Genomic DNA, 26,303 nt, shown 5'->3' with positions numbered 1-26,303 from the left:
CTCCGCAGCCTGGAAAATACCGAGCTCAGGCGAGCGGTGGCCCCGAGCCCCCAGCCCCCGAGCCTGGCCCGGAGGGAGGGAGGGGGCGCGCGGGGCGGGGGGCGCGGGGCGGGCCGAGCCGGGGGAACCCACTGCTCTTCCCCCCAGAGCCCCTGCGCGGCCCCGGTCGCCGGGACAGCGGCAGCGCGGCGGCGGCGCTCGCACCCCGGCCCCGGCGGCCCCGGCGGAGCGGCGGGCACAGGTGAGCTGCCGGCCGGCGAGCGTCCCCCCGGCCGGCACCCCGCCCCGCGCGCTTCCCGCGCCGGCGCCGCTGCCCGAGTGAGTTGAGGGGATCCGGCCAGCGCTGCGCGGACACCGCCGGACCGGCCGTCACCGCGGTCCCGGCCTCCCCCGGGACCCGACCCGACGGGCTCTCGCAGCCCCCGTCCCCTCCCCCGACCCGCAGCCCCCACTCCAGCCCCAGGGAGGGCTGGGGTCGCTCCTTGGGGATGCGCCCCGTGCCTGCTCTACGCCGCTGCGCCCTCTCCAGGGGCCAGCCCCTGCTTATCTCGAACTCCCCGCCACCCCGGACCCCGGACAGCCCCACCCGCGCCCCCAGCGCACTGACTCCGGTCCCCAAACCGGTCTTGCAGGTCCCAGGAAGGTGGCGTCAGCATCTGCAGCCGCGTCGACGTAGTTGGAACCTCCGCGGAGGACCCAGGGGAGCCGGACGAGCACCAGGGCCCCGGGTTTCTCCATGGAGAAGTCGGCGGCCTCCACGGAGCCCCAGGGGCCTCGGCCGGTCCTGGGCCGCGACAGCGTCCAGGTGCCCGACGACCAGGACTTCCGCAGCTTCCGGTCAGAGTGCGAGGCCGAGGCGGGCTGGAACCTGACCTACAGCAAGGCCGGAGTGTCTGTGTGGGTGCAGGCTGTGGAGGTGGATCGGACCCTGCACAAGATCAAGGTAGGGCCGCGCTGCTGCACGTGCAGCCTCCCCACCTCCGACAGGGAGCCTGCTGGTCCTCCCTCCGAGCCGCGGACACCTGGCTGTGCGTTTCAGAAAGCGTCTCTTGCCAGGGACCAGGAGGCGGCACAGTTTGTTCTGCAAGCCCCCATCACACAGATGGGCCAACTGAGGCCAGGAAAAGGGGTGTGACTGGCTCCCCGAGCCAGAAGCCAGGCGTCCGCATGCCCCTGCCTCATCCAGGCCGGCGGGGCTGCTGCCAGGCCCAGCTAGGAGAGTGGACTCCCTCAGGGACCCCTCTGCCCCCACTAACCTTCACCTGAGTCGTTCACGGTGGGAGACTGAGCCCGGATCTCCCAGGTTTTCTCAGTCCGAGCTGCATCTCTTTCCCTGCTCTCTGCACACTTGGGTGCCGAAGGCCTGATTCCTTCTTGCCCGGTGTCCTGCTCGTCCCCCTTCCCCTCCTGTCTGCTCCCTGGGTCTCCTCTAGGGGCTCAGGGTTGTGGCTGGCAGATCCTGAGGGCAAGGCTTGGATGTCCCAGCTTTACTCAGGGCCAGGCTGGGGGTGAGTGGGGGGAGGAGGGGCCCAAGGCAGGCAAGAAGAGGCAGGGCAGGTCAGCCCCTTCCCAGCCACCGACCGGTTTCCCAGAGCCCCATGGTTTTTCTCTCTGTGCCTCATCAGGACGGCCTTAGAGTGTGGAACCCCATGGGCCCCCCTCTCTGAGGGGCCTAGACAGGGCCAGAGGCTGGTGAAGACTCTGCTCTAGAGGCATCGGTGGCTGCCCGTAGCACATCTGGCCTTGTGTGAGTGCCACATTTCGAGGGGGGTAGGTCTCCCTTCAGTGGGCTCCTGGCAGTAGGTTGTGCCCTTTACGTCCCTTCCCTTTCCCTTGCCTCTTCCTTTCTGTGTCCTTCTGGAACTGTGAAGTGTGTATTCCTGCTGCAAAGGATGGTGGGTCAGGGCACTAGACTCAGACCTCCTGCCCTTCCCGCACTTCAGCCCCTCCTGCCTGGGCCCTCCTCTCAGACTTAGCTCAGGCATCTTGGTCTCACACCCAGAGACGTCTGACCTTTCTTTGTCTCTGACCTTGTGCCATTCTGATTCCCTTTCTCTTAGTCATTTACAGCTTCGTCCATCTGTCCCCATGTGGCCCTCTGGCTCATCCTTTCTGCCTTTCCGTCTCCCTTCTATTACTCTGCAATCTGCTTTTCCCTCTGGGACTTTTTGTCCAGGCCTGAGGACCATGCGCTTGGGGCTTCCCTGGGGGCCTGACCTGTGTCTGGGCCTGAGGCAGGGAAGGGGAGGGCAGCTGGTATGTCCCAGCTTGGTACTCACTGAAGACAAGAGATAGGTCCTCTCCCAGTTTGTGTCTCCTGCACTCAACACAGACAGAGCAGGGATGTTGGTTGAAGCGTGGAGTGAAGGAAGGGAGGATCAAATTTAACAACTGAACGAAAGGTGAACAAGGTTGTTGGGAGAATAAGGTTGTTATCCTGACCGTGACCTGGGAAAGGCTTAAGGATGGCGGCACAGTGAAGTGGGGAAGTGTGGTTTCCCCTCTGAGCTGGCTCTCCAGAAGGGAGGGAAGGGGAAGACCTGAACTGAGCCTAGTACTCCCACCCTATGTCAACAGGGTAGAGCTTCCTCCTCCATCTGGCTTGGTTAATGAATAAACCAGCCCACGTCCGGACGGGAGTCGATGGGTCTGGGGACCAGACTGCCACAACAGATCAGACATGTCCGATAGCCCTCCTTGGGAGCGGAGGGAGTTTTCAGAAAAACTGGGGTGTTGTGGGCTTATGGTTAGGGCATACACCCTCCCTGGCAGCCAGGACCCTGATCCTTCTTCCCTCCCAGACTGAGCAGAGACTGGAGGTGCCAAAGGGTCCTTGGCAGTCCCCTGTTTTATACTCCCCGCTCACTGGGGTGCAAGTGAGGACACTGAGGCCCAGAGAGGGACAGGAGCCAGCCCAGGGTCATATAGCCAAGTTCCAGCAGAGCTGGGCTTGCAACCCAGATATCTAGTCTCTCAGCTTAGCCCTCTGTCTTATTTTTCTCCCAATTGCTACCCTCCAGGTCTGCTTCCCCCAGTGGAGTGAGGGTTGGGGACTGTATGTTGAGCAGAGCTGGAGCCTAGGGAGGAGGCTGGGGCCTTGATTATGGGCCTCCTGTACCCCGCTCCTGAGACCCTCGGCACAGTCAGGCGGAGCTCTGGGAGATGGGCACAGGTCCCTGAGCTGCCTACCCCCAACGTTTCAGGAATGCCATTTCTAAGGCCCCCTGCTTTGAGCCAGGCATTTTTCTCCATCATCTAATTTACCCGCAGTTTAGTCTTGGGCAGTGGTAGGCTTGTTTCCATACTACAAAGAAAGGAACTGGGGCTGAGGACTATGATGACATTTACCTAGGGCTACAGGGCAGCTGTGTAGAACCCAGACCAGCCTGGCTCCAGAACCTCTGCTCCTCTCCACTTGGGCTCACGTCTTAATCAACATTACAGCATTTGACCCCATCAATAACTGAGGGACACAGTGTTCTCATCATCCCATTCTCCTTTGATAAATGAGAAAGCTGAGGCACAGAAAGGGGCGTGGTTTGCCAAGGTCACACAACAGGTCTGAAGCCAAAGTCCCAATGATGATTGGGTCACTCCTGGAGGCTGGAACTCAATCACAGGTGTTTGTGGAGCTTCTACCCACTGCCCAGCTCCTGCCCCAGCCTTCTAGGCCCGCCCCCTGAGCGGGAAAGCCAGCTGCCCCCTGGACGCGCCCTGTGCTTATGATCACAGGGTTGGGGCGTGGATCCGGATCCGCCTATCTATCTACCTGATTGATTTTCTCCACGTTATCTCCCTTCCCCCCGACTTATCTTCTCCTTCCCCTGTGTCCAGAGGTCCCAGGAAGCCACTGTGGCACCGGGCCTGGAATTCGGTGCCAGGAAAACGGAAAGGGGCTGCTGGAGGCCCTTTCCCTCCCCCCTGGCCACCAGCCCAGCCTGGCCCAAGGCCTGTGCTGTGCTCTGGGCACTGGAGAGGAGGCACACAGCACCTCCTGAGAGGTCAGGCCCTGTCCCAGGGGCAGATGCCGAACATGCATCCTGGTCCAAGGTGGAGGGCAGCGTGGAACCTGAACCCAGGTCTCTTAGTGTCCAGGTCAGGCTTCCCCGTGGCTCCGTAGTACTGTGAGAAATGGGGACCCAGAGGTCTGTCACTCAGGCAGGGCCAGCTGGGCGAGAGGTTGGTGTCTTCCTGGCTGTGGTTTCCTCTGCTGTGTGTGTGACAGCGGCCACCTCCCTGCCCCTCTCTGAGCTGTTTCTCTGTCTGTGTCATCAGGCTTTCCTGGCCCCCAGAGCCTCTGAACTCAGTGTTTGTGCTGAGGCCCATAGGAATGGAATGAGGAATGGGGGACAGAAAGTGGGAGATGACAGGGCCTGCCCGGCCCTGCCCGGCCCTGCCCTGGACACTTCTGTGCTTAGGTCCTCCGGTGCCGCCGCATGCCTAGCCTGGTGCTTGGCTGAGGGAGAGGGAGCGGGAGAGGCCTGGCCCTTGTCCTCAGAGGTTTTCAGACCCTGATGGAGAGGGGATTGACAATTCCAGGTGACCCCTGCCTACTCATGGAGCAGGTGTTCAGAGGCAGACCCCAAGGCAGGGGTGGGCCCAGTGGGAAGGGGCCTTGAGGGGCTTGGCAGCTGGAGTAGGGGTGGGAGATCTCTTGGGGGAGGGTGGCCGAGAACCTGAGGTTCCTCTTGCCATAGGAAGCTGGGCAGTGGGGACCTGTCTTCTCCGACTTCCTGTCCTATGGCTCCTACCCTTCCCCTTTGGAGAAAGCTCCAGTAGCCCCTCATTGCTCTGTCTCATTATTCACCTGTTCCTCCTCTCCTCTCCTACCCCCCACCCCCAGGCTCTCAAGCCAGTGCTCAGTCCTGTCTGCTCTTGGCACCTTCTTCTGTCTGCCTTTGAAACGAGGGGTCAAGGTATCATCTCGGGAATCTTCAAGGGCCCTTTTTACTTGTAAAAGTCTGTGGGACTCAGGTCATGGGGAAGGCGGGGGCGAGGGCGAGGCCAGGTGTTTGGTCTTTCTACTGTGTCTTCACAACCCTCCTGTGGCATGGGCCTTACGCATCCAGAGAGAGAGTTAGGAGGGACAATGGATGGGACACGCTGGTTACAGGATAACCCTTTGCAATGTGCAAATTATGGCGTGTTATTCAGGTTGAGGTGTAGATGTGCAGCTCCCTTGGTGCCTTTTTGGGGACAAGGAACCCCGTGAATGGGAGTAGGGCAGGGGGAAGGGTGGGTCCCTCTAGTCAGTGTCTCCTGGGGCTAGAAGAGCCCCCAGCCACCAGGCTGGCTCTGTGCCCTCCATGCCCAGCTCCCCAGGCTCTGGCTTTTAAATTTTAACGAGCCTCAGCTCAGTTTCCAGTTGAAAGTCTTTAAAGTTTCAGGAGATAAGAGAAAGGAGGGAGTCCAAGAGACAGATGGGTCTTATTTCTTCCCCTGTGTCCCCACGCCTGGCTGGGCCACCTGGAGCCAGGGTTGAGGCGCCATGACCCCACGCATCTGGCACTCTTTGGGGATCTGGGGCCTTCCTGGGTCACTCTAGCCTGTTCCTGAGGGACCAGTGGCCACAGGCCTGGGCGCCAGGTTGCCAAGGACATAGGTATAGAAATGCTATTCCAGCCATGACCCCTGACCTGGGAAGATGTGCATGTTCCAGCAACAGGTGGGAGGAAAGCTGCTCAGACCAGGTGTCAGGCTTGAGGGGCCTCCCTTTATCTCTGGCATGCTTGGGCTGGCCTTGATACCATGGGGCCCCGGGAGCTTCCGAAACACAGGCAGTGGAAGAAAGTAGTGGGCCCAGAATTCAGTGGTGGTTCCCACGCCAAATGCAGGCTCCTCTCACCTGTCATTAAAGAGAGCCTGGGACAGGTGGCACTTGGCTCGGGGCAGCTGGAGCAGTTCTCTGGGGCCTCAGCCTAACTATTGCCTCCCTGCCTCTCAGCCAGGGCTCCCTGGAGGCAGGTACTTGCCACTTCTTATGTCTCTAGAATCTTTATGTCCTGGGGCAGAACAGTGCTTGCACATGTATACCCCACGTTGCCCCCACACACTGGGAATGGGGGAGTGAGTACCCACGCAGTGCCCAGGCCATTTAATCTCATCCTTTCATGGCACATCCTGCATCGTCCCCTGATTCCCCGAGATCCCCTCTACCATCTCCAGGCCCACCGTCCCTCTGTCTTCTGACCCTTTCAGGTTGCCTGGGACCTGGTATGAGATCAGGGAGGTGACGACTCTTAAGGCAGAGGCCTGACAGCTAGAGGGGATGGTGTTCCCTTGTGTGTCTCCAACATTCAGTCATTCAACACATAGTTATTGAGCACATACTATATGCCAAGTATTATATTATATCCAGGAACTTAATGGCAAACCAGACAGATTAGGCCCTGCTGTCATGGGTTTACATCTTGAGGGCGAGATAAGCAAAATAGAAGCAAGCAAATAAGTAAATAAGACACCAGATGGTGGTTGTGTGCTGAGGACAGGATAACGCGATGGGGGTTGTCTGGCCGTCTATGTGTGGGCGTGCTGTGTAGAGGTGGCTTGTGGGTGACTACGTGTCCTTATTGAACACATGTTGGTGTGTCTCTGAGGTTGTGTGTGTGCCTCTGAGTGTGAAATTGTGTTTCTGTGTCTGGTGTTACTCTGTGTGTGAGTCACACCCCCTCAGAGTTGTCTCTGATCCAATTATGTCTCCTCGCCTGTCTCCTGGCGGCTCCTGTCCCCCTGCTCTTTTCAGCTCTGACTCTGCTGAGGTTTCCCTCCCTGCCTCCATCCAGCCTCCTGGCCTGGCCCCTGGGCCTGTCTTCTCTGGGTCTCAGAGTCTTCCCTTAGGGTGTGTTTCCTATTCCTGTCTCTGATGGTTATTGCCTTTGCCTTAATGTCGCTACTTGTCCCTTTCCCTCATTTTTTTCTGTCCCACTAATTTATTCATTCAGCAAACTCCTTCTCATGCCTCCCATGTGCCCTGTCAGCCTATGCTGCTGCTGGGGACCAGAAGTGGATCAGACCCGGGCCCTGCTCACAAGTCCTAGTGGGAGACTGATGTGACCGCCCTCTGTGAGAGCTCAGGCTGAGGAAGGCCAGGGCAGCAGGTGTCGGTGGGGGGGACGGGGGTGGGAGGCCAGCAGGAGGCAGGCAGCAAGCTGAGAGGGTTTCGGTGAGTCCCTCAGGGAGGCAGACTCACAGGAGCAGAGGCGTGGGCTGAGGGTAAGGAAGGAGTGGAGGCAGAACCAGAGTGAGGAAGAAGCCTTGGAGTTAGGATTTGCTGAAGGCAGAGAGAGGCAGCAGAGCCTTTCAAGCTGGCCAGTGTCATCATTAGCTCTGGATTTCAGAAAGCTCCCTGGCGGCAGGGGACAGATTGTCCTGGGAGCCAGGAGATGAGGATGTGGCTGCAGTACGCCAAGCAAGGACGCTGAGGCCTGCCTGAGGTTGGCGTGGAGGAGCTGCTGGGAAGGCCCGACTGAGTGGAGTCGCAGGGATGGCAGTGAGGGACGAGTCCAGAGCCTTGCCTGGGTTCCAGGCACAGGAGGGGGGAGCACAGCGGCGCAGTCATTGGGGTAGACATTACAACGGCGGTGGGCATGATGCCTAGGAGAGGCCTGTGGGCTGTCTGGGGGGTGGGTCCCAGGGGGCTGTTGAAGATGCAGTCTGGAGTTTATTAGAGGGGTTTGGGGGCATTAGGCCACTGGTGGTTCCTGAATCCCAGGGGGACATTTATCCAATTTGTCTTTGTCTTGATGTCAGGCCTGGCCCTGTCTTGTCTCACTGGTCTCCTGTCACCCCCTCCCTTTTCTTCCAAGCCCACCCACTCTCTGCCTCTCCTTCTCAGCTCTCCCTCCTCTGTCTGGCTTCCCCGCCTCCCCCGGGGCTGGGGCTGGAGCGGAGCTCCAGGCCAGGAGGTCAGCTTCTGAGATGTCAGCAGGATGTTCCTCATTGCTGCAGAGCTGGGGCCTGCTGCTCATGAGCCTGGGGGATGGGGGTCCAGGTAGGCTGCTGGAGACACGGCGAGGGAGGAGGAAGGAAGCCGAGCAGCCATGAGTCACTCAGCCCTGGACGGAGAGCAGCAGAGGGCACAGCTTGGTCTGTCTGAGCAGACTCGGGAGGAACTCAGGGAGCTCTGTCTAGGGGCGGTGCAGCAGCACCTCTGTGCCCCATCCGAGTCTCAGGTGGGCCCTGCTTTTGGGGAGAAGACGGGTGAGGGTTTATTTTATTCTCATGTGTGAGAGAGAGGAGAAGAGACATAGAGAGAAACATCGATCAGTTGCCTCTCACGTGCTCCCCAACTAGGAATTGAACCTGCAACCGAGGCATGTGGCCTGACTGGAAATTGAACTGGCAGCCTTTTGGTTATAGGATGATGCTTTAACCAACTGAGCCATGCTGGCCAGGGCAGGGGATATCTGATTTTAGACCTCCTCCTCTTCAGGAGAGGGGGCCACAGCACAGGACTCGCCTGGTCATTTCGCAGGTGGGAATGCTGAGCCTGGAGGCGGGGGAAGGAGGCCCTGCCTTGGGCCCACCGCACCGCATGTGCTCTTTGTGTCCTGCCAGCTGCGCTCACGGCAGGCAGAGCCAGCCCCAGCAGCCACACCCCTAGTGTGGTGCCCCCGGGGCCAGTCCTCCCCCGGCCAGGTGCTGGCCCACCTGGGATCTCTTGGGTCCTCCACAGAGCAGAGCCTGGTTCTTGGGGAACAGCTTTGGGGGTGGACTTTGGGTCACAGGTTGATTCCTCCACTCCCCTTTCTGAGCCACCATTTATAAATGGGCATAATCTTCCCTCCTAGGTAACTGAGAGGATAGGGTCAGATGAATTTGCAAAGCCCCTAGCATAGAGTGTGGTACACAGCTGGCCCACCATTCACATTTGCTCAATGGATGAAAGGATGAACAGTCTGAGGCACCCAAGGGACAGCTCCATTTCCTCCACCTCTATCCATGTTCACTCAGGTTACCTCATGGAGCTGTGTGAACCCTCTCCTTCCCCCAGCTCATCTAGGCCATTTCTAGTCCTCGGGCTCATGCTGGCACATCTGCCAGGAGCCTCTTCCCCCTTCTTGCATGTGGGTGCCATCTGCTTTCTCTTCATCCCTTAGGACTCCACTGAGGTGCCCCTCCCTGTACCTTCATCCTCAGCTTTCCTCTGTCCTTGCCCTGATGGCCCACGGTTGTCATACCTCTGCACTGGCCCGAAGGTAGAAGGGCCCTGAGTCCCTCTGGCTCCACCTCCGGCACGGCCCACGATGTAGATATTTCCAAGGTAAAGGAGCATCAGCACGGGCAGCCTCAGGCCCCATCGTAGCTGACTGAGTCCTGGCTTCCATGTCCAGGGAACAAGGACTGTGGGATTCTGGACATCCTTTTTTTATTTTTATTTTTATTTTTATCCTCACCTGAGGACATGCTTATTGATTTAGAGAGAGAGAGAGGAAGGGAGGGATGGTGGGAAGAGAGAGACAGAGACATCGATGTGAGAGAGAAACGTCAATTGATTGCCTCTCATATATATCTTGACCTTGACTGGGGATTGAACCCGCAACCTAGGCATGTGCCTGGACCAGAAATCAAACCCGTGACCTTTTGGTATATGGGACAGTGCTCAATCCACTGAGCCAGGCAGCCAGGGCATCTGGACAATATTTTAAACTTAGAAAAATTCATATATAGTTTCTATATCTTAAATAAACTGCATCGTATCGACAGTAACAAGAATCCAAAAATGAAAAATCAATCACTTGGAGCCTCAATTTCTGTGTAAAACTTTTTCTTGGTTCCTTCTAGCTCTCATTCAAGGTTGTAGATAATTTATGCATAGTTTAGACCAGCAGTTTTCAACCAGTGTGCCGCGGTACACTAGTGTGCCATAAGAATTTTTAAAACATGCAATACCTGGCTATCTAGTCAGGGGCACTGACCTCTTTTCCCTTAGATAGTCAAATAAAAAAATGACCACAGCCAATACAAAAATAGCTGTCCCATGTGAATGAATCAAAATTATACCTTTTTTTTTTTGTCAGATCAGCAAAAAATATATATTTTGGTCTGCTGCAGAATTTTAGTAATGAGTTTATGTGCGCCGTGAGATGAGAAAGGTTGAGGATTGCTGGTTTAGACTATGGCACAGGCAGAAGTTTATATCCTCCTTTTTTCATGTAACATTGCATCTGCGAACTTTGTTCATATTGCTAAGGGATTATTCATTCATGAACATTTCCGGCAGCAACTCCTTGCCAGGCCTGTCCTGGGTTTTGGGTGTTCACTGCCCCTGCCTCTGCCGTTGGGGAGCCCACCGTCTTCCAGAGCTGGCAGCAATTATCGAGATGATGTGTCATTCTTTTTTTTTTATTTATTTTTTAAGTTTCGGTTTAGGTTTTTAAATTTTTCGTTTAAATTTTACTGTTGTTCTGTTACTGTTGTCCCAGTTTTTCCCCTGTTGCTCTCCCCTGTGCCTCCCCCGCACCACCCCCGCTCCCTTTGTCAGCCCCCCGCAGTTGTCCATGTCCATGGGTCATCCGTGTATGTTCCTTGACTAGACCCTTCCCCTTCTTTCCTCCCTTCTGCCCCCCACCCCAGCTCCTGATAGTCTGTTCCATGTTTCCATGCTCTGGTTCTATTCTGCTTGTTTGTTTTGTTGATCAGTCTCCTCTTATAGGTGAGATCATATGGTATTTGTCTTTCGCTGCCTGGCTTATTTCCCTTAGCATAATGCTCTCCAGTTCCATCCATGCTGTCTCAAAAGGTAGGAGTTCCTTCTTTCTGCTGCATAGTATTCCATTGTGTAAATGTACCACAGTTATTTGATCCATTCCCTGATGGGCACTTAGGCTGTTGCTAACACTTGGCTATTGTAAATAATGCTGCTGTGAACAGAGGTGTGCATAGGTTCTTTTGAATTGGTATTTCAGGATTCTTAGGATACAATCCCAGCAGGGGAATCACTGGGTCAAAAGGCAGTTCCATCTTTATCTTCTTGAGGAAATTCCATACTGTTTTCCACAGTGGCTGCGCCAGTCTGCATTCCCACCAAAAGTGCACTAGGGTTCCCTTTTCTCTACATCCTTGCCAGCACTTGTTTGTTGATATGTTTATGATGGCCATTCTGACCAGTGTGAAGTGGTATCTCATTGTGGTTTAAATTTGCATTTCTCTGATAGCTAGTGATGCTGAGCATCCTTTCATGTCTATGGGCCCTGTGTATGTCCTCCCTGGAGAGGTGTCTGTTCAGGTCCTTTGCCCATTTTTTGATTGGATTGTTTGTCTTCCTGGTGTTGAGCCATGTGAGTTCTTTATGTACAGGGTCCAGCACAAATAATGCCCTTTTTATTACATAATCATAGGCATGTAATTCTGTAACATAATAGCACACTCAAGCATACCATATGACATTTTAGGTGAAATGTTCAAATTAAAACTATAAAGTATTACACCCATGTTATTACCCTATCGACCATACTCAAGCAGGCATCTCTTCTGCCAGACCCTGTATTTTGCAGATCTAACCCTTGTCTGAGGTATCATTAGCAAATACATTTTTCCATATGGTTGGTTCCCTTTTCATTTTGATGATGTTTTCTTTAGCCGAGCAGAAGCTTTTTAGTTTGATGTAGTCCCATTTGTTTATTCTTTCCTTTATTTCCCTTGCCCTAGGAGATATATCGGCGAAAATATTGCTGCCTGGGATATCTGAAATTTTACTGCCTGTGTTCTCCTCTAGGACTTTTATGGTGTCCTGGCTTACATTTAAGTCTTTTACCCATCTTGAGTTTATTTTCGTGTGTGGTTGTAAGTTGGTGGTCTAGTTTCTTTTTTTTTTTGCATTTAGCTGTCCAGATCTCCCAACACCATTTATTGAAGAGGCTATTTTTACTCCATTTTATACTCCTGCCCCCTTTGTCAAATATTAATTGGCCATAGAGACCTGGGTTTGATGTGTCATTCTTAACTCAACCAGGGCCTGCTGTTGGTGGTGGTCAGGGTTGTTCTCCAGTATACGAGGTATTTTGCTAATTACGAGTACAATAATATGCTCATGAATATTGTTAACAGAACTTTTTTCTTACTTTGCATTTTTTTCCTGAGTATAAATTTTTGGTCCTGAGGTCCCAGGAACTAAGTTGAAAGATACATTTTTATGATTTTACAAATATTTGCCAAAGTCCTTTGCAGAATAGCGAAACCCGTATTTGCTGTCACTCACTATACCAGTTTTACTACATCCTCACAAGCAGCAGGTATTTTATGTATTTTTGCTAAGTTACTAACTATAAATTGGTACCTCAGTACGATTTTAATTTACTTTTCTGTAACTATCAGAACTATTAAAGATCTTACAACAAAGTCCTGGGATCTCTCCTGAATCTGGCTCGGATGTGCCTTAGCCCTGCACTCCATTTTATGAGGATGATGGCGGAAGTAGTCATCAGCTTCAAGTGCCACAGAGATTTTTATAAGAATCCAGGAGTCAGGATGACGCTTCCTTCTGGATTCCACAGCCCCAGCACCCTAAAAGTCAAGAGAAGCTCCGACAGGCATAGCCTCTTTGTCGACTCACCTGTCCAGCCTGCTGCTCAGGCAGCGGGTCCTCACTAAGCTGTGCCAGGCCCAGGGGATGCCAAGGCGAACGGGGGCCCAGCACTGTGGGCGCATCAGTGCACGGCAGCGCGCGCTGATGGAGGGAGGCACTGGGGCCCCCAGCCCGACCTGCATAATTTAGGGACAGGGCGGGCGGGCTGCCTGGATAGGGATCAGCCAGGCTACAGTTTGATGGCAGAGTAGGACAGGAGCCAGCGAAGGAAAGTCCCCTGAGGGTCAGTCAGACGGCTCTCCTCCCGTACCGCCCACCCCCTCTCTGCTTCCCCGACGCCTCCTGTCCGTGCCCTTGTGCTGCTGTTGAGATTTCGGAGGACATGGAGCGAGGTCTGAGGTGGTCTCCCTTCTAGGGGCCCCAGAAACCCAGAAGCCAGGGCAGGGGCTCCATCAGCCTGCTTCCGTGCTGGCCCAGCGGGTTTTGGGAGGGGAGGAGGGAGGGCCCTGAAGCCAGCAAGCAGGCAGGCAGCGGGCCCTGGAAGGAGAACCTGGAGCAGGCAGGGAGGAGGGGTCCCTGGAGGTGGTCTCAGCATCTCTCGGCCCTGGTTGGATGTGAGGAGGGCAGTGTCTGGCTGTGGCTGTGAGGGTGGTGTGTGTGTCGCGGGGATTTGGGCAAGGCCCTGGTGTAAGAGGGCCACTGCCGCCCCCCCCCCTCCTCCATCTACCCTCTGGAGAGAGAGGGGGCTTTTTTGTTGTTGTAAATATTGTTCCTGTCCCTGTATATCTTGGTTGCCCTTTGGGGACCATAAGGAATGTGGTCCCCTGAGCAGGGCCTGAGAAGTCAGGGGAAGCTGCTGGAACCAGGGGCGGGAGGAAGGGCAGCTGCTGAGGCTTTATACACAAGTCTCATTTAATCCTCACAGCCCTCCTCTGAGAGGAGGATTATCCCTGTTTGACAGATGAAGATACGGGACTCAGAGCTGAAGTCCTTTGCCCAAGCCAAGGCCTTCCAGGTAGGACGTGGCGAGGGCAGCGGCCTGTCCGACCCAGACAGCCCCTGGAGCTGCTGAGTAAACTGTAAGCCTGCGGGGCCTGGCTGGGTCGGATGGGGCAACACCATGGCTGAAAGGTTCTCAGAGCGGCCTTCCAGGCACAGAGCTCCAGGGCTGGGTTTTGGGAAAGCACAGCCCTGCCTTTGAGTCCATTGAAGTCTGAGGATCAAGTCTGTGACCTCGTTCGGATGAAGAACCTCTGAGCTTCGCCTCCCTGGTGAGCAAGCCCTCTGAATTCAATGAGTGCTGCATAATAACCATCAATTAACTCAGACAGTCTCCAGTTGCCAGCTGGGCCAGTCCTGCTTCATGATGAAAGCAGCAGAATGTCCTGACTCTTTGGGGTCAGGCACACTCAGGCTCTGGCTCTCTGCTTCACCCGTGTTTTGCCATGTGGTCTTGGTCAATCATTGTAACTCTCTAGGCCTCACTTTCTGCATCTATGAAATGGAAATGATGATACCCACTGGGGTGTTGGGAAGGTAAGAGGTGATTTCAGCACAGGATGCAGTTTGGTGTCCTTAACAGTTGGCAGAGGTGGTCTGACCTAAATTTCAGCCCCTGTGGGGTCCATGGTCCAGGTGCTGCTGTCTCCTTTGTGGGATAATAAATTAGCGACTTGAGCACATGGTAATGGTTATTGAGGTTGTGGCTATAGCTTGGGGCTATGATTGATCTGATACTCAGTACCTAGGAGAACTTCCTCTGACTTGAATATGGTTCTGTTGGGAAAGGGCAATTTGCTGAACAGTCACTCCTTTTACCAAACTGCTAAAATGCAACATGGTGAGAAGTCAGCACAGCCTGAGGGATTGAACCAAATTGGGCCCATTACCCTGCTCTGGGCCTCAGTTTCCTCAGTGGTAACCTGAATAGTGGCAGAAGAGATCATCTCCTGGCCTCCGGGACTTTGGGATATTCCGTGTGCCCCACATAGCCCGTGGGCAAGGACATTGCAGACCTGCTGTGTGAGGTCTTGGGGTGAGGGCCAGGTTCGGGTTCACCTGTCTCAGTTTGCTTGTGACTGCCCTGGCCTTTGGCCCTCGAGGCCATACTACAGCCCCATGGAGGTGACCTGACTGACTTCCTTGCCCTGTCTTCGGTCAGCCATCTGCCTGGGTCCTGGGAGATACTGCCGCCCCTCCCCCCACCATTTCCCTCCTCCCATGGAGATTTCTCCTCTATGACTGAGGACTAGGAAGTCCCCCAGAGAAGCACAGGCAAGGGGTGGGGAGAGAGGAGAGGGGGAAAGTGAGAATCAGCTTAGACACTGGGCCCTGCTCTGTACACGGTTAGTGGAGCCTCCCTCCAGTCTGTCTGCCCGAAATGCCCTCTCTCCCCTTCTGGCAGTTTAGCTCCTTCTCCTTTCAGACTCCATCACCCTCTGCCCCCACAGTTCCCTTACCTCCTCTCGCTATCCCTCAACACTGCTCACTGGCTGCTGGGATTTTGTGTCCTTGTCCTTCCTGTCACCCACTTGATGGCGCTCCTTGGGGGCAGGGCCCAGGTCTGATTGTCTCTGGGTCCATGCTGCCCAGTTGCAGGCCTGGAACACAGCTGACTCCCAAAAGTGGCGAACCGGTGGATGGGAGGGCAGGGCCGGGGTGAGGCAAGAGAGGTGCCCAGGGTACAAAATAAAAGGAAGCACATGTGACCTAGTCCTGGCCTGTGGGAGGGTGACTGGCTGCTCGAGGAAGCCCACTGGAGTAATAACAGCCACTGTTTTTTTGAGTATTTGCTATGTGCCAAGCATTTTATATACATTATCTCATTTAATGTAATCACAACACCCCCATGCCACAGGTACTATTGGTGTCCCCAGTTTTCATATGAGGAAGCTGGGACTCAGGAGAGTTAAATCTTGTGCCCAAGGAGAGGATTGGAACCTGGGATTGCCAGACCCAGTCTGCAGGAGTCTCCCCTGCTGGCCTTCCTTGATTGTCCAGTCCTTTCTGACCATGGCTCTGTGGGACTTGGGGTGTTGGGGGGTGGTGTTGGGCCCAGGGGCTCTGGGCAATCACAGTACTCCCCCCTCATGATGTCTGGAGACAGTGGAGTTCAGGGGTCACACTCTGTGTTTACCCCAGGCCTTAGTTTTCTCAGCTGTGAAATGGCTGCTTGTCAGTCTCCCTCCTGGAACCAGGCTTGAAGAGCTTTGCAGCCCCGTGTAGCTCCTCCCCTTTAATTCCGGATTCCAGGGGGAGCTCGCAGGTATTCACCTGAAGAGACTGACTTGCCCACGGCCCAATGGATGTGAGTTCCAGTCACAGGCCCACCCACCAGGTGCTCTCCAATAACTCACCCTACCCCCACACGTGCATCCCAAAGCCTCTTAGAATTACACCTCATCTTTGCTGATGTGGCAGCCGGCCCTGCAGGCAAGAACAATGCTAGATGTAATTTACCCGCCAGGGGGCTGTGGAAAGAGCTGGGTTAGGAGCCAGACCAGTTGCTGTGGGCCATGGGGGCCCATGGACGCTCTCTGCTCTCTAGACCACCACCCAGACCTCAGTTTCCTCACCTGGAGGGCAGCCCCAGCCAGAGCTCATGCCTTCCCAGTGCCCTTCTCCCATCAGGGCCTTCCTCCCTGAGAGTCTGCCACAAGCTGGGGAACCTTTGAAGTTTCCATCTGTATCTTGAAGATAAAATGTTATGCAGAGTTTACACTCGATAGGTGCCCAGTCTGCCTTGGGGCTGTGCTTGCTCCGCCCACTGCCTGCTCTCTCAGAGGGAGGCCTTTGGTCCTGAAGCCACAATCACTCAGATCCCGGAGGCCTGACTGAGAATGGGCAAAATCGGGGCAATGTGGGCCCCTTCTTAGTGTGCACTCAGCGGTGGGTGCAGCTGGGCCCTGGAGCACTGAGGCTGGCCTGAGGGAGGAGGCACTCCCCCCCGCCGCCCCCTCCCACACCATCCTGTTGTCACGGCCCCTCCGTACACTTCCTGTCCAGTATAACACATCTGAGGCCTTGCAAAGCTGTGCCAGCTTCCCCACTTTGATTTAGTGTAGTTCTGGTTTCTTCAGAACTCACACCTGAGTGCTCCTTGGTGGTTAGGAGTACAGGAAGATCTGGTTTTGTTTTGAATCCCTGCTAGGCTGCTTTCAGGCTGCCTGATTTGGGCAGGTTGCTTACTCTCCTGTGCCTCAGTTTTTTTTATTTTGCAGCACAGGCATAACACCAGCTCATAAATGTGGAGCGAAGAGTGAGTGTGTGTTGAATGTCTGGTGCGGCACCCGGACCACCACATGGCTGCTGAATAGAAGGTTGTCTGGATGCTCCCGATGATGCCAGGTCTGGCGTCTGCCATCTCCTCCCACGCCCTTCTCACCGTCACATCCCTGCCAGCACGTTGTTCACGCACGCACGCATTCATTCACTGATGTTTCATTAGTCTCACTGGTTTTGTTAGTGAGTCTGATACAGTTCTTGAGTCTTTCCTTGACTTTCATTACCCTGACGCTTAAAGGCCAGTTATTTTGTGAAAGTTCCTCATTTTGGGTTTGTCTGGTTTTCCTTATGATTAGCTTCAGGTTATGAATCCTTGGCAGAAGTACCCCATAAGCGGGGCCTGTATTCTTTTCGTTGCGTCCTATCAGTCAGCACCCAGTTGTACTAATGATGTTCACTTACTAATCATTAGTAATGATGCTCATTACTGAGGACGTTCATTTTGATCACTTGACTAAGGTGGGATCTGCCAGGCTGCTCTATTATGGAGTTACTCATGTTGCCTTTGTAATAAGTATTTGATGGGAGGGTACCTTGAAACTATGTAAATACCCTTTTTAAACATTTAATTTATTTATTTATTCATACCCGTTTATACTTTGGTTTCCTGTTTTGTTCAGCGGAATACAATTTGTTTCTATCATTATTCATTATTTATTTTAATACACGGGTTGTCCCACCTTTGGGCTGTGGTAGGTGGCCAGCTGTCCTTGTTTGCCCAGGTTTGAGGGGTTTCCCAGGATGTGGACTTTCAATGCTAAAACTGGGAAAGCGTCAGGCAAACACTGATGAGTTGGTCAGCTAAACCAGTGGAAGCTCATCATGCTGGCTCTTGTGTCCTCTGTGCAAGATCCCTTGCATTCGGTGGGTAGGTCTCTTTTTTGCACGATAAGATGCTCCGGCGTCATCTTATACTTACTCTGACCCAGCCCCAGAATCAGTATTCCTCCAAGGTGACCTGGAACCAGGGCCTTTTGAGTATCAGGCTATAACTCACCATGGGAGCTGGAGCAAATGGAATGCACTGAGTTTCCTACAGGCCACCCTCTCATCTGCCCCTGGGCCTGTTCCTGGCTGTTCTTTCTGCAAAGGCCACTTGGCAGACACTGACCTTCCAGACTAAGCTTCTCGATGAAGCCTGACTCCTCACCCACTTCACAGAGCTGACCTCCTCTGTATCCCCTGGGCAGTTTAGGGAACCTCATCATTTTCAAGTAGGTCTTCTCTTTTAACTGGAAGCCTTTCGAGGACAGGCCCAGATTCATCTCTGGCTTTTTCAAGCTCCACACAGGGCTGGAATTGGGTGGTGGTAAATGATTGGATCTTCATCGAGCAGAAAAGCAAACAGAGATAGAGAGTAACTTGTTCAGTCTCTGTAGGCTGAAGTCTGTCCTTGAACTTTGGTTTTCTTAATTCTAAAATGGGTCAAATACCTCAGAGTGTTGCTGTAAGAATAAAATGCTATAATGTATATAAAGCACTTAGGATAGTACCTGGCGTGTGGTGAGTACACCTCTCAGTTCTCTGAGGCATCTTTCTTTTTCTTTCTTCCTTCCTTCCTTCTTTCCTTTCTTTTTCTTTCTTTCTTTCTTTCTTTCTTTCTTTCTTTCTTTCTTTCTTTCTTTCTTTCTTTCTTTCTTTCTTTCTTCCTTCCTTCCTTCCTTCCTTCCTTCCTTCCTTTCTTTCTTTCTTTCTTTCTTTCTTTCTTTCTTTCTTTCTTTCTTTCTTTCTTTCTTTTCTTTCTTTTCTTTTCTTTCTTTCCGTTTGTTAAAGCTGGGGACAGTGAAATAAAGGAAGGGCTTAGGGTAGAAGAAGCAACAGGAGAGAGCCTAGGCGGTGCTATACTTTGACTCCCTAGAAATGTTATAGGAAAGAAGTGAGCCAAGGTGGGACTGCTGTTAGCTCGCAAAGAGTCTGAGAAAGGGCACCTTGGAGGCAGGATCAGGGGGTAAGCCCGGGATGAGCCGCTGCTGCCTGCTGCTCCCCTGGTTGCAAGTATCATGGGTATCCTTAGAGTTTAGGAGAGAAAAGTAACAATAAAGGCCTGAGAGAGAAGAAAGATGTGGGCATGCTCCAGAGAGAGCCCACTGGGGGAACTTTTTATTTAAATTTTTTTTATTATTCCAGAAGCAGTACTATACGTTTTAGACAATTAGAAATAACAAACAGCAAAAACAAAAACAAACACCCCCCCATATTCTCATAATTTAGAGATCACTGCTATTAACACCTTAGCAATCGTGCTTCCTGAGCTTTTCCTGTGCATATATTACCCCCCACCCCAAATGAGATTATACCATGCATTCCATTTTGTAATCTGTGTTTTTATTCAAGCAGCAATCTCCACCGTTTTGATTCAGCAAATTTTTGGCACATCTAATACTTAGGTCCTGCTCATATTCCTCCAGGTGTCCCAAATCTGTCCTGTAATTTATAGCTGTTATGTTCAAGCCAGTATGCAACCCAGGACCACACTTTATAGCTGGCAGTGTGTCCTCTAAGTCTCTTAGTCGAGCCTAGTTCCTTATGATAAACTGTAGAAAAGACTGGACCAGAAACCCTGCAGAGTATCTCAGCATCTGGCTTTGTCTGCTTGTGTTCTCATGGTAACACTTAGTTTGTTCCTGTCCTCTCTGTTTTCTGTAAAATGAGGAATACCCAGGGCTTGGAGAGTTCACTTGAATACCTGAGCCTAGAATACCCAAGGTTAGGGGCAGCGCAGTGTGACTCCTGCCTCGTATGGTTACGTGTATGCCCTTTTTAGTAGAAAACAATGTGTGCGCTTCCCTTGGCGCCATGTGAACATGCAGTTCTGGGAAACCTTTTTATACAGCAAGAAAACTTGTTCCCTTGCTGAGGGGAACTTGATTCTGGGGGTTGGCCGCTTGGGCGAAGAAATTGCAGAACAAGGCTGTGGACTGCGTTTTATCTTGCTGAACCCAAATCTGGTCCCCTGGACACCAGGACTTTGAGTCCTGTGTGACCCCGACAATCCATGTGTCTATCTGCAGTGCTGGATGGAGACCCTCCGATGGTTCTGTTTTCTTTCGCTTTCCAGGCACGTGATCTGGATTAAATCCCATATCTCTGCGATCTACCAGCTAGGTGATCTTTGGCAAAATTACTTTATCTAAACTCTCTGAGCCTCAGTTTCCTCCTTGGATTTCTTGTCTGGCAGAGTTGACAAGACAACTGAGGGTTAAATTTTTAAAAAGGTATCCTTGGCCCTTTTCTCCCCTAGATGGAAAGCTCTTTGAAAACAAGTTTAATAAGTAATAAGAAACCCAAAGATGTTTATTGAATTAAAAAAAAAAAGGGAGGACAAATAGTATGGCCAGGTGATAAGCGCCATGGAGGAGAGAAATCATCCATTTAGGTATTGGTCTGTTCATTCGTGCTTTCATTTCATTTAACATGTATCCATACCAGCCTCTGTGCTGAATAAACTGTGAGCCTCTAACCATTAAGTTCAAGGGTTCAAGAGGGCAAAGATATAGAAACTTAGTGTAAGGGAGTCCAGAAAGTCTGCCTGGGTAATTTAGGAAGGCATCTTGGAGGAGGAAACTGGGACAAATGGGGAAGTTTGGTAGGGCTAAGATGGGGGGGTGGATAATCTCTGGATACAGGAGCTGCTGTCTCCGGGCACAGGTGGCTTCTAGGAGGGCTGGACAGGACCCATGGCAAGTGGTGAGCCCATGTTGGCTTCAGATGTCACTGTTCCTTCCTGTTCTTTTCCTCTCCCCTTTGCCTGTCTGCCTTCTGGTTCCCTGGCACCAGAGCTTTGAGCCTTGTGTGGCCCTGACAATACATGTGTCTCTCTTGCAGTGCCGGATGGAGTGCCGCGATGTGCCAGCCGAGACACTTTATGATGTCCTACATGACATTGAATACCGAAAGAAGTGGGACAGCAACGTCATTGAGACTTTCGACATCGCTCGCTTGACAGTCAATGCTGACGTGGGCTATTATTCTTGTGAGCAGGCCCAAGCACACCACCCCAGCCTCATGCAGGCCTCCGCCAGGCCTCCAGCCGAGCCTCCTACCCCCATCTCCCCTCCTCGTGATCTCTCCCAAGGCCAGGCTGCTCAGAGACCTGAGTGCTGAGATGTAGGGCTGCCCTTCTTGACATCTCTGTCCACTCCCAGACAGTGGGTACATGCAGCACACACACAGGTACACTCCCAAAGACATATGCATTTCCATGTTCATGTGTACACATTCCACACAAATACATTTGTACACACATATACAACCTGCAGCCATCTGCCACATGTTCACAGCCATACGTTTTCATGTACACACATCACAATAACACTGTTGTTGTCTGATACACTCACACATACAAACAAGCCAGGCCAGCAAGGTAAGGACTGTGTGAGGTTGTGAGGAACAGGGATGGCTGGAGACAGGAGGGGAGAGGATTGTGCTCTCTTTCCTAGTTCCAGTTCTGAGACTGTGGTCTGGTATGGGGGGTACCTGTTTGGTTCAAGGGGAGCTTGCAGTTAACTAGGCATCCCTGTGTCTCTGGCCTCTGCCATGCCCTCCCTTGCAGGCAGGAAGGCCAGTGGTCTGGCTGAACTGTCCCTTGCCCTCCACAGGGAGGTGTCCAAAGCCCCTGAAGAACCGTGATGTCATCACCCTCCGCTCCTGGCTCCCCATGGGCACTGATTACATCATTATGAACTACTCAGTCAAACATCCAGTGAGTTGGTGCGCCTTCCCCGCTGGGCGGGCAGGGGAAGGTGCCAGGTAGGGCTGGCCCGGCAGGCCTCGCCCAGGGAGAAGACCCTGGTTGCTACCATGACTCCCCTGTCACTTCAGGCCAGGCATGAAATCTACTGGCCCTCAGTGTCCTTTTTTTTTTTATCTTTTTTTTTTTTTTTTAATTTCATTTGACTTCTGGAGAGAGATGAAGGGAGAGAGAAGGAAAGAGAGAAACATTGATTTGTTGTTCCACTTAACTTATACATTTATCGGTTGATTCTTATATGTGCCCTGACCGGGATCAAACCCACAGCCTTGGCCTATCAGGACAATGCTCTAACCAGCTGAGCTACCCAGCCAGGGCTTGTTTCCTTCCTATATAGTGAGAATAATGGTTCCTGTCTCCCTGCTGGGGCTCTCAAGCAGATGAGGAGAGGGCCATCACTGTGTGCGAGTGGGTGGGTTGGGCTGAATTTTGTTGGTTGGATTCTGGTGTGATGTGGCTGGGAAAGGGGGGAGCAAGAGGTGGGGAGGGCAGGGTTCCCTGGGCTTCCATGAGGCTGGCCTGCCTTATCTCCGTGAGGCAGGACGGCAGGTACAGCTGGCCTGGGACAGAAGAGAGAGTGTGTGTGTGTGTGCATGTACATGTGTACATGTGCACAAGCATATGTGTGCTCATAAACCCTGACCCCAGCCTGGGATCTTCCCAAATATCTTAAACAGGGAAAGCTTTAAGAGGGGTAAGAATGGCCTAGTCTGACTCCTCCCTTTCTCCTCATCCCCGCGATAGACCGGGCCTGGAGTGGACGCCAGGGGATATGAACCAACTCGTGTGTGTGTGTGTTCACAAAGACACCTCCTTTGCCCCCACTCTGAGTCTTACTTCCCTATGCCTTCCATCCCCAGAAGTACCCACCTCGAAAAGACTTGGTCCGAGCTGTGTCCATCCAGACGGGCTACCTCATCCAGAGCACAGGGCCCAAGAGCTGCGTCATCACCTACCTGGCCCAGGTGGACCCCAAAGGTGAGGGCTTGGCCCTGGCAGCCTACCATGGGATCCTCCCCCATACCCAGGGCATGGGACTTGATCTACTCGGGATGCAGACGGGCCTCTCTTAGGAGCTGTTTTGTATTTTGGGGCATACATCCAAAACGTCATTTGAACCAAGGTTTGAAGCTTTACTATGGTTTGAAAAGCAAGGGTAACGTAGTAGCCACTGTCTCACGATGAAGCTTTGGGCTGTCGTCCTGGGTGCCCGCACCCCTGTACTCCGAGTTGCTCCCTGCTCATTGGCTGCTGTCTTCATGGTTCCCACCCTCTGTCCATCCTGGAGGCCTGGATTTTCCAGGCCTCAGTTCTCTCTTCCTTGGGAAGGCTCAGCTGCTCCCAAGGGTTCTGTTGTCAGCTGACCACATGGCTTTCTCTGCTGAGATCCAGAACCCTGGGCCACCAACCTCCTAGACATACATGTCCCTCAGGATGTCTTCTAGGACCTGAGACTCACTGTGTCCAATGCTAAACTCACCATCTCCCCTCCTAACTTACCCCTTCTCCTAAGTCTCCCTCCTGGTCACCTATGCCAGGAACCTGGGGTCGTGTGAGGCTCCCTCTTCTCAACTCTCAAACTCAGTCACCAATTCTTGATTCTACCTCCTAAATAGCTCCCGAATCTGGCATTTCTCTCCATACTTATCTACCTGGTCTGTCTATACAGCCACCAGATAAATTTTTCCAAAATACTTATTTCCTCATGATTCTCTTCTGCTTAAAATTCTTCTGTGACGTTCCAGCACCCTCAGAGTCAAGAGTCTAAGCCCCCTGCCCAGGTTTCCTGGTTCCTTCTCACACACTTTTACACATTCCCACCTCCCCATGGGAAGCATTCCTATCCCTCAGCCTAGAAACGCCTGTTTTCCCTTACTCATTCCTTCAGGGCTGCTTCAGACGTCACCCCGCCCCCGCATCCCTGATACCCAGAGGAGTCACTGGCTCCCTGTTCTGTGCCCCGCCCCCCCAAAGCAGCGCACTTGGCACACTGGCACACTGTTAGGCCTCCCATATAACCAGTTCCTTTCTGGGTCCCCAGGGCTGGTCCAGGGTGGGTATCACTGAGTGAATGTGGAGTGAGTGAATGGGTGAAGGCCTGGAGAAGGGGTAAGCCCTGAGCCCCGCCAAAGCCCTGGGCTCCCCAGCATCACACTGAGTGAGTGTGTTGGGTGTCAGAGGCAGGGCAGACACTTGGGAATGAGACAGAGTGGAGAGCCGGGCTGTGGATTCCGAGTCAGGCCAGGCTGGGGTGCTCAGCCATGAGGCCCATGTAGCAGGTAGGCTTCCTGGGGCAGGGGACAAGGAAAGACAGGAAGAGGAGGGGCTAAGCATCAGGTCCCTTCACCACAGAGGGGTTGGGTGTGAGAGGGGCTGGGTATGAGAAGGGATGTTAGTGCGAGCAGGGGGAGGGCAGCAGGCAGGAGGTGGATGAGTCGGGATTTCAACCCATGTGTAGCCTGTGGTCACCGAGGACCATGTGGTTTTCTTCCCTGCAGCCCCCTGGCCTCAGCAGAAGTGGAGCAGGGACACAGTTGAGCCTGAGGGCCTAGGTCTGAGGGGGAAAGAGGGAATGAGGATGACAAAGTCTTATAGGACTTGTCTCACCCCCCACCTCGATGGAGAAGAGGGTGGCTTCCCTGAAAACCCCAGGATGGAGGCAGGGGCTAGGTCCCTGAGGCTGCTTCTTCCCTTTTTTCCTAACTACCCTTTTCCGTTCTCATAGGCTCCTTACCCAAGTGGGTGGTGAATAAATCTTCTCAGTTCTTGGCTCCCAAGGTGAGCGGCCTTGGGACTTTGGGGGTACGGGGACTGGTGGAGAGGGTTTGGGGCTACAGGGGTGGAGTCAGGGATGGAGACTGGGGGTCGAGTTATGAAACTGGAGCCAGAACTCAGGAGCTTGGAGCGGGGGGCTCAGTGGTTGGAGGGCACAGTGCGGGGATATGGGCAGGCCTGGTCCTGCGCCTGTTCACCCCTGACTCAGCAGTGCTGCCGGTCCGCAGGCCATGAAGAAGATGTACAAGGCATGCGTGAAGTACCCTGAATGGAAGCAGAAGCATCAGCCGCACTTCAAGCCATGGCTGCACCCGGAGCAGAGCCCACTGCCAAGCCTGGCGCTATCGGAGCTGTCGGTGCAGCATGCGGACTCATTGGAGAACATTGACGAGAGTGCGGTGGCAGAGAGTCGGGAGGAGCGTATGGGTGGTGCTGGCGGCGAGGGCAGCGACGATGACACCTCGCTCACCTGAGCACAGAACCACAATAGGGACTGAGACAAGACGGGGCAGAGCCTGGGGTGGCAGGTTTTCCCACGCTTTCTCCCCTCCCATACACCCTGCGCCTCCTGAGGACATTGGGCTCAGGCCCAGGTTGGCGCTGCGGCCTGGCTGGACACAGCCCTAATAAACAATCCCACAGCCTCAACTGGCTCCTTGTAGTACCTATTCCTCACCTGCCCAGGGCACGACTGCAGCCTTTGGTCTCCTTGTTCTACGGTTTGTTTTGTTAATTGTATCATTGGCCGCCTGACCTTTGCTCCCTTAGGCATCCCCTTACCTCCCCATGTGCAACCGGGGGGTTGGGGTGTCCCATTCCCTTTGTGTCTATTCATTAGTTCACTCCTTTTTTTATAATTTTTAAATTTATTTAAACATATGTATTGATTACAGAGAGAGAAAGAGGGAGAGAGAATGCACGAGGGAAACATCGATGCAATAGAAACATCAATGTGAGAGAAACATGGATTGGTTTCTTCCCGCATGTGCCCTGACCAGAAGTGGAACCCACGGTCCTTTGGTATACAGGACAATGCTCCAACCAACTGAGCCACGCTGTCTGGGCCATTATTTCACTCTATCCACCTGTCCTCGCTGTGTGTCCATTCTGCCATTCTCTCCAGGATGTCTGACTACCTTTTACTGCTCTAGGAGAAGGAGCAGAACTGGCTAGAAGCCCTGGGTCAGGTGTCAGAGGGTAGGGCTCTTCCTGTGACCTTCAGCTCTGTTGAGAGAGAGGTTCTACTTTGTGACTTTCAGCCTCCTAAGGTTCAACCTATGGACAGGGGGTCAGTCATCAGAGAAAGGAGGTGGTGAGGTCCCTGGGTCTCATACCACAGGGTTGTGGGCCTCAGAGCTGAGGTTGGGGCAGCATGTTCTGGAGGAGGGAAGTTGGAGTTGAGGTGAGAGTCATCAGACTTCAGTGCATTGAAAGGACCAGGCCCTGTTTGAGTCCTTCATAGGTCATTTTGAAGACCTCCAGACTGGTAGCTCATTTGGATAGAGTGGTATCCAGATATGCCAAGGTTGTGGGTTCGATCCTTGGTCAGGGTACATGAAAGAATCAACCAGTGAATGCATAAGTAAGTGGAACAACTTATTCCCAAATTGATGGGGTTTTCCCCCTCTCTCCGCATCTCTCTCTCTCTCTCTAAAATCAATTATGAAAAAAGAAAAAAGACTTCCAGCCTGTGTTAACAAAAAGGATGGGGTCCCTAGCCCCTTGCCAGTGGTTGGATGCCAGGCCCTTGTTCCTGTGTTCTACCTTGATGCTTTCAGGTCTAGAAGGATACCTGGGCCTCCTCTGTTCTCTGTGGCCCCCAGGTGCCCTCTGTTGCCTGAGGGATACCTCTGCTCTGCTGTCAGGTTGGGAGAAGGGCCCTGTGTTCTGCCCTCCCCCGTGTTTTTGCACCTGATATGAATTTGGGGCCAGGAAGTCCTCCCTAAGGTATGGCCCTGTCTTCCCTTC

At 53.2% G+C, this 26,303-nt stretch overlaps 1 protein-coding gene across 1 annotated transcript; it reads left to right on the top strand.

The window, feature by feature from the left end:
* The first annotated feature begins 632 nt into the window (after nucleotides 1-632).
* On the top strand, nucleotides 633-24,977 carry STARD10 (StAR related lipid transfer domain containing 10). The gene is made up of 6 exons (XM_054576235.1): nucleotides 633-943; nucleotides 20,636-20,783; nucleotides 21,409-21,512; nucleotides 22,421-22,538; nucleotides 24,286-24,338; nucleotides 24,563-24,977. Exons 1-6 carry the CDS (start codon nucleotides 737-739, stop codon nucleotides 24,806-24,808), a joined length of 876 nt encoding a protein of 291 aa, XP_054432210.1. The 5' UTR covers nucleotides 633-736; the 3' UTR covers nucleotides 24,809-24,977.
* Nucleotides 24,978-26,303: the final 1,326 nt, after the last annotated feature.

This window comes from Pteronotus mesoamericanus, unplaced genomic scaffold, assembly GCF_021234165.1.
Source record: "Pteronotus mesoamericanus isolate MK-2021 breed Mesoamerican mustached bat unplaced genomic scaffold, CSHL_Meso_final contig_33, whole genome shotgun sequence".
NCBI lineage: Eukaryota > Metazoa > Chordata > Mammalia > Chiroptera > Mormoopidae > Pteronotus > Pteronotus mesoamericanus.
The sequence above is the reverse complement of the archived record's forward strand: the minus strand, read 5'-3'. Positions and strand labels throughout refer to the sequence as shown.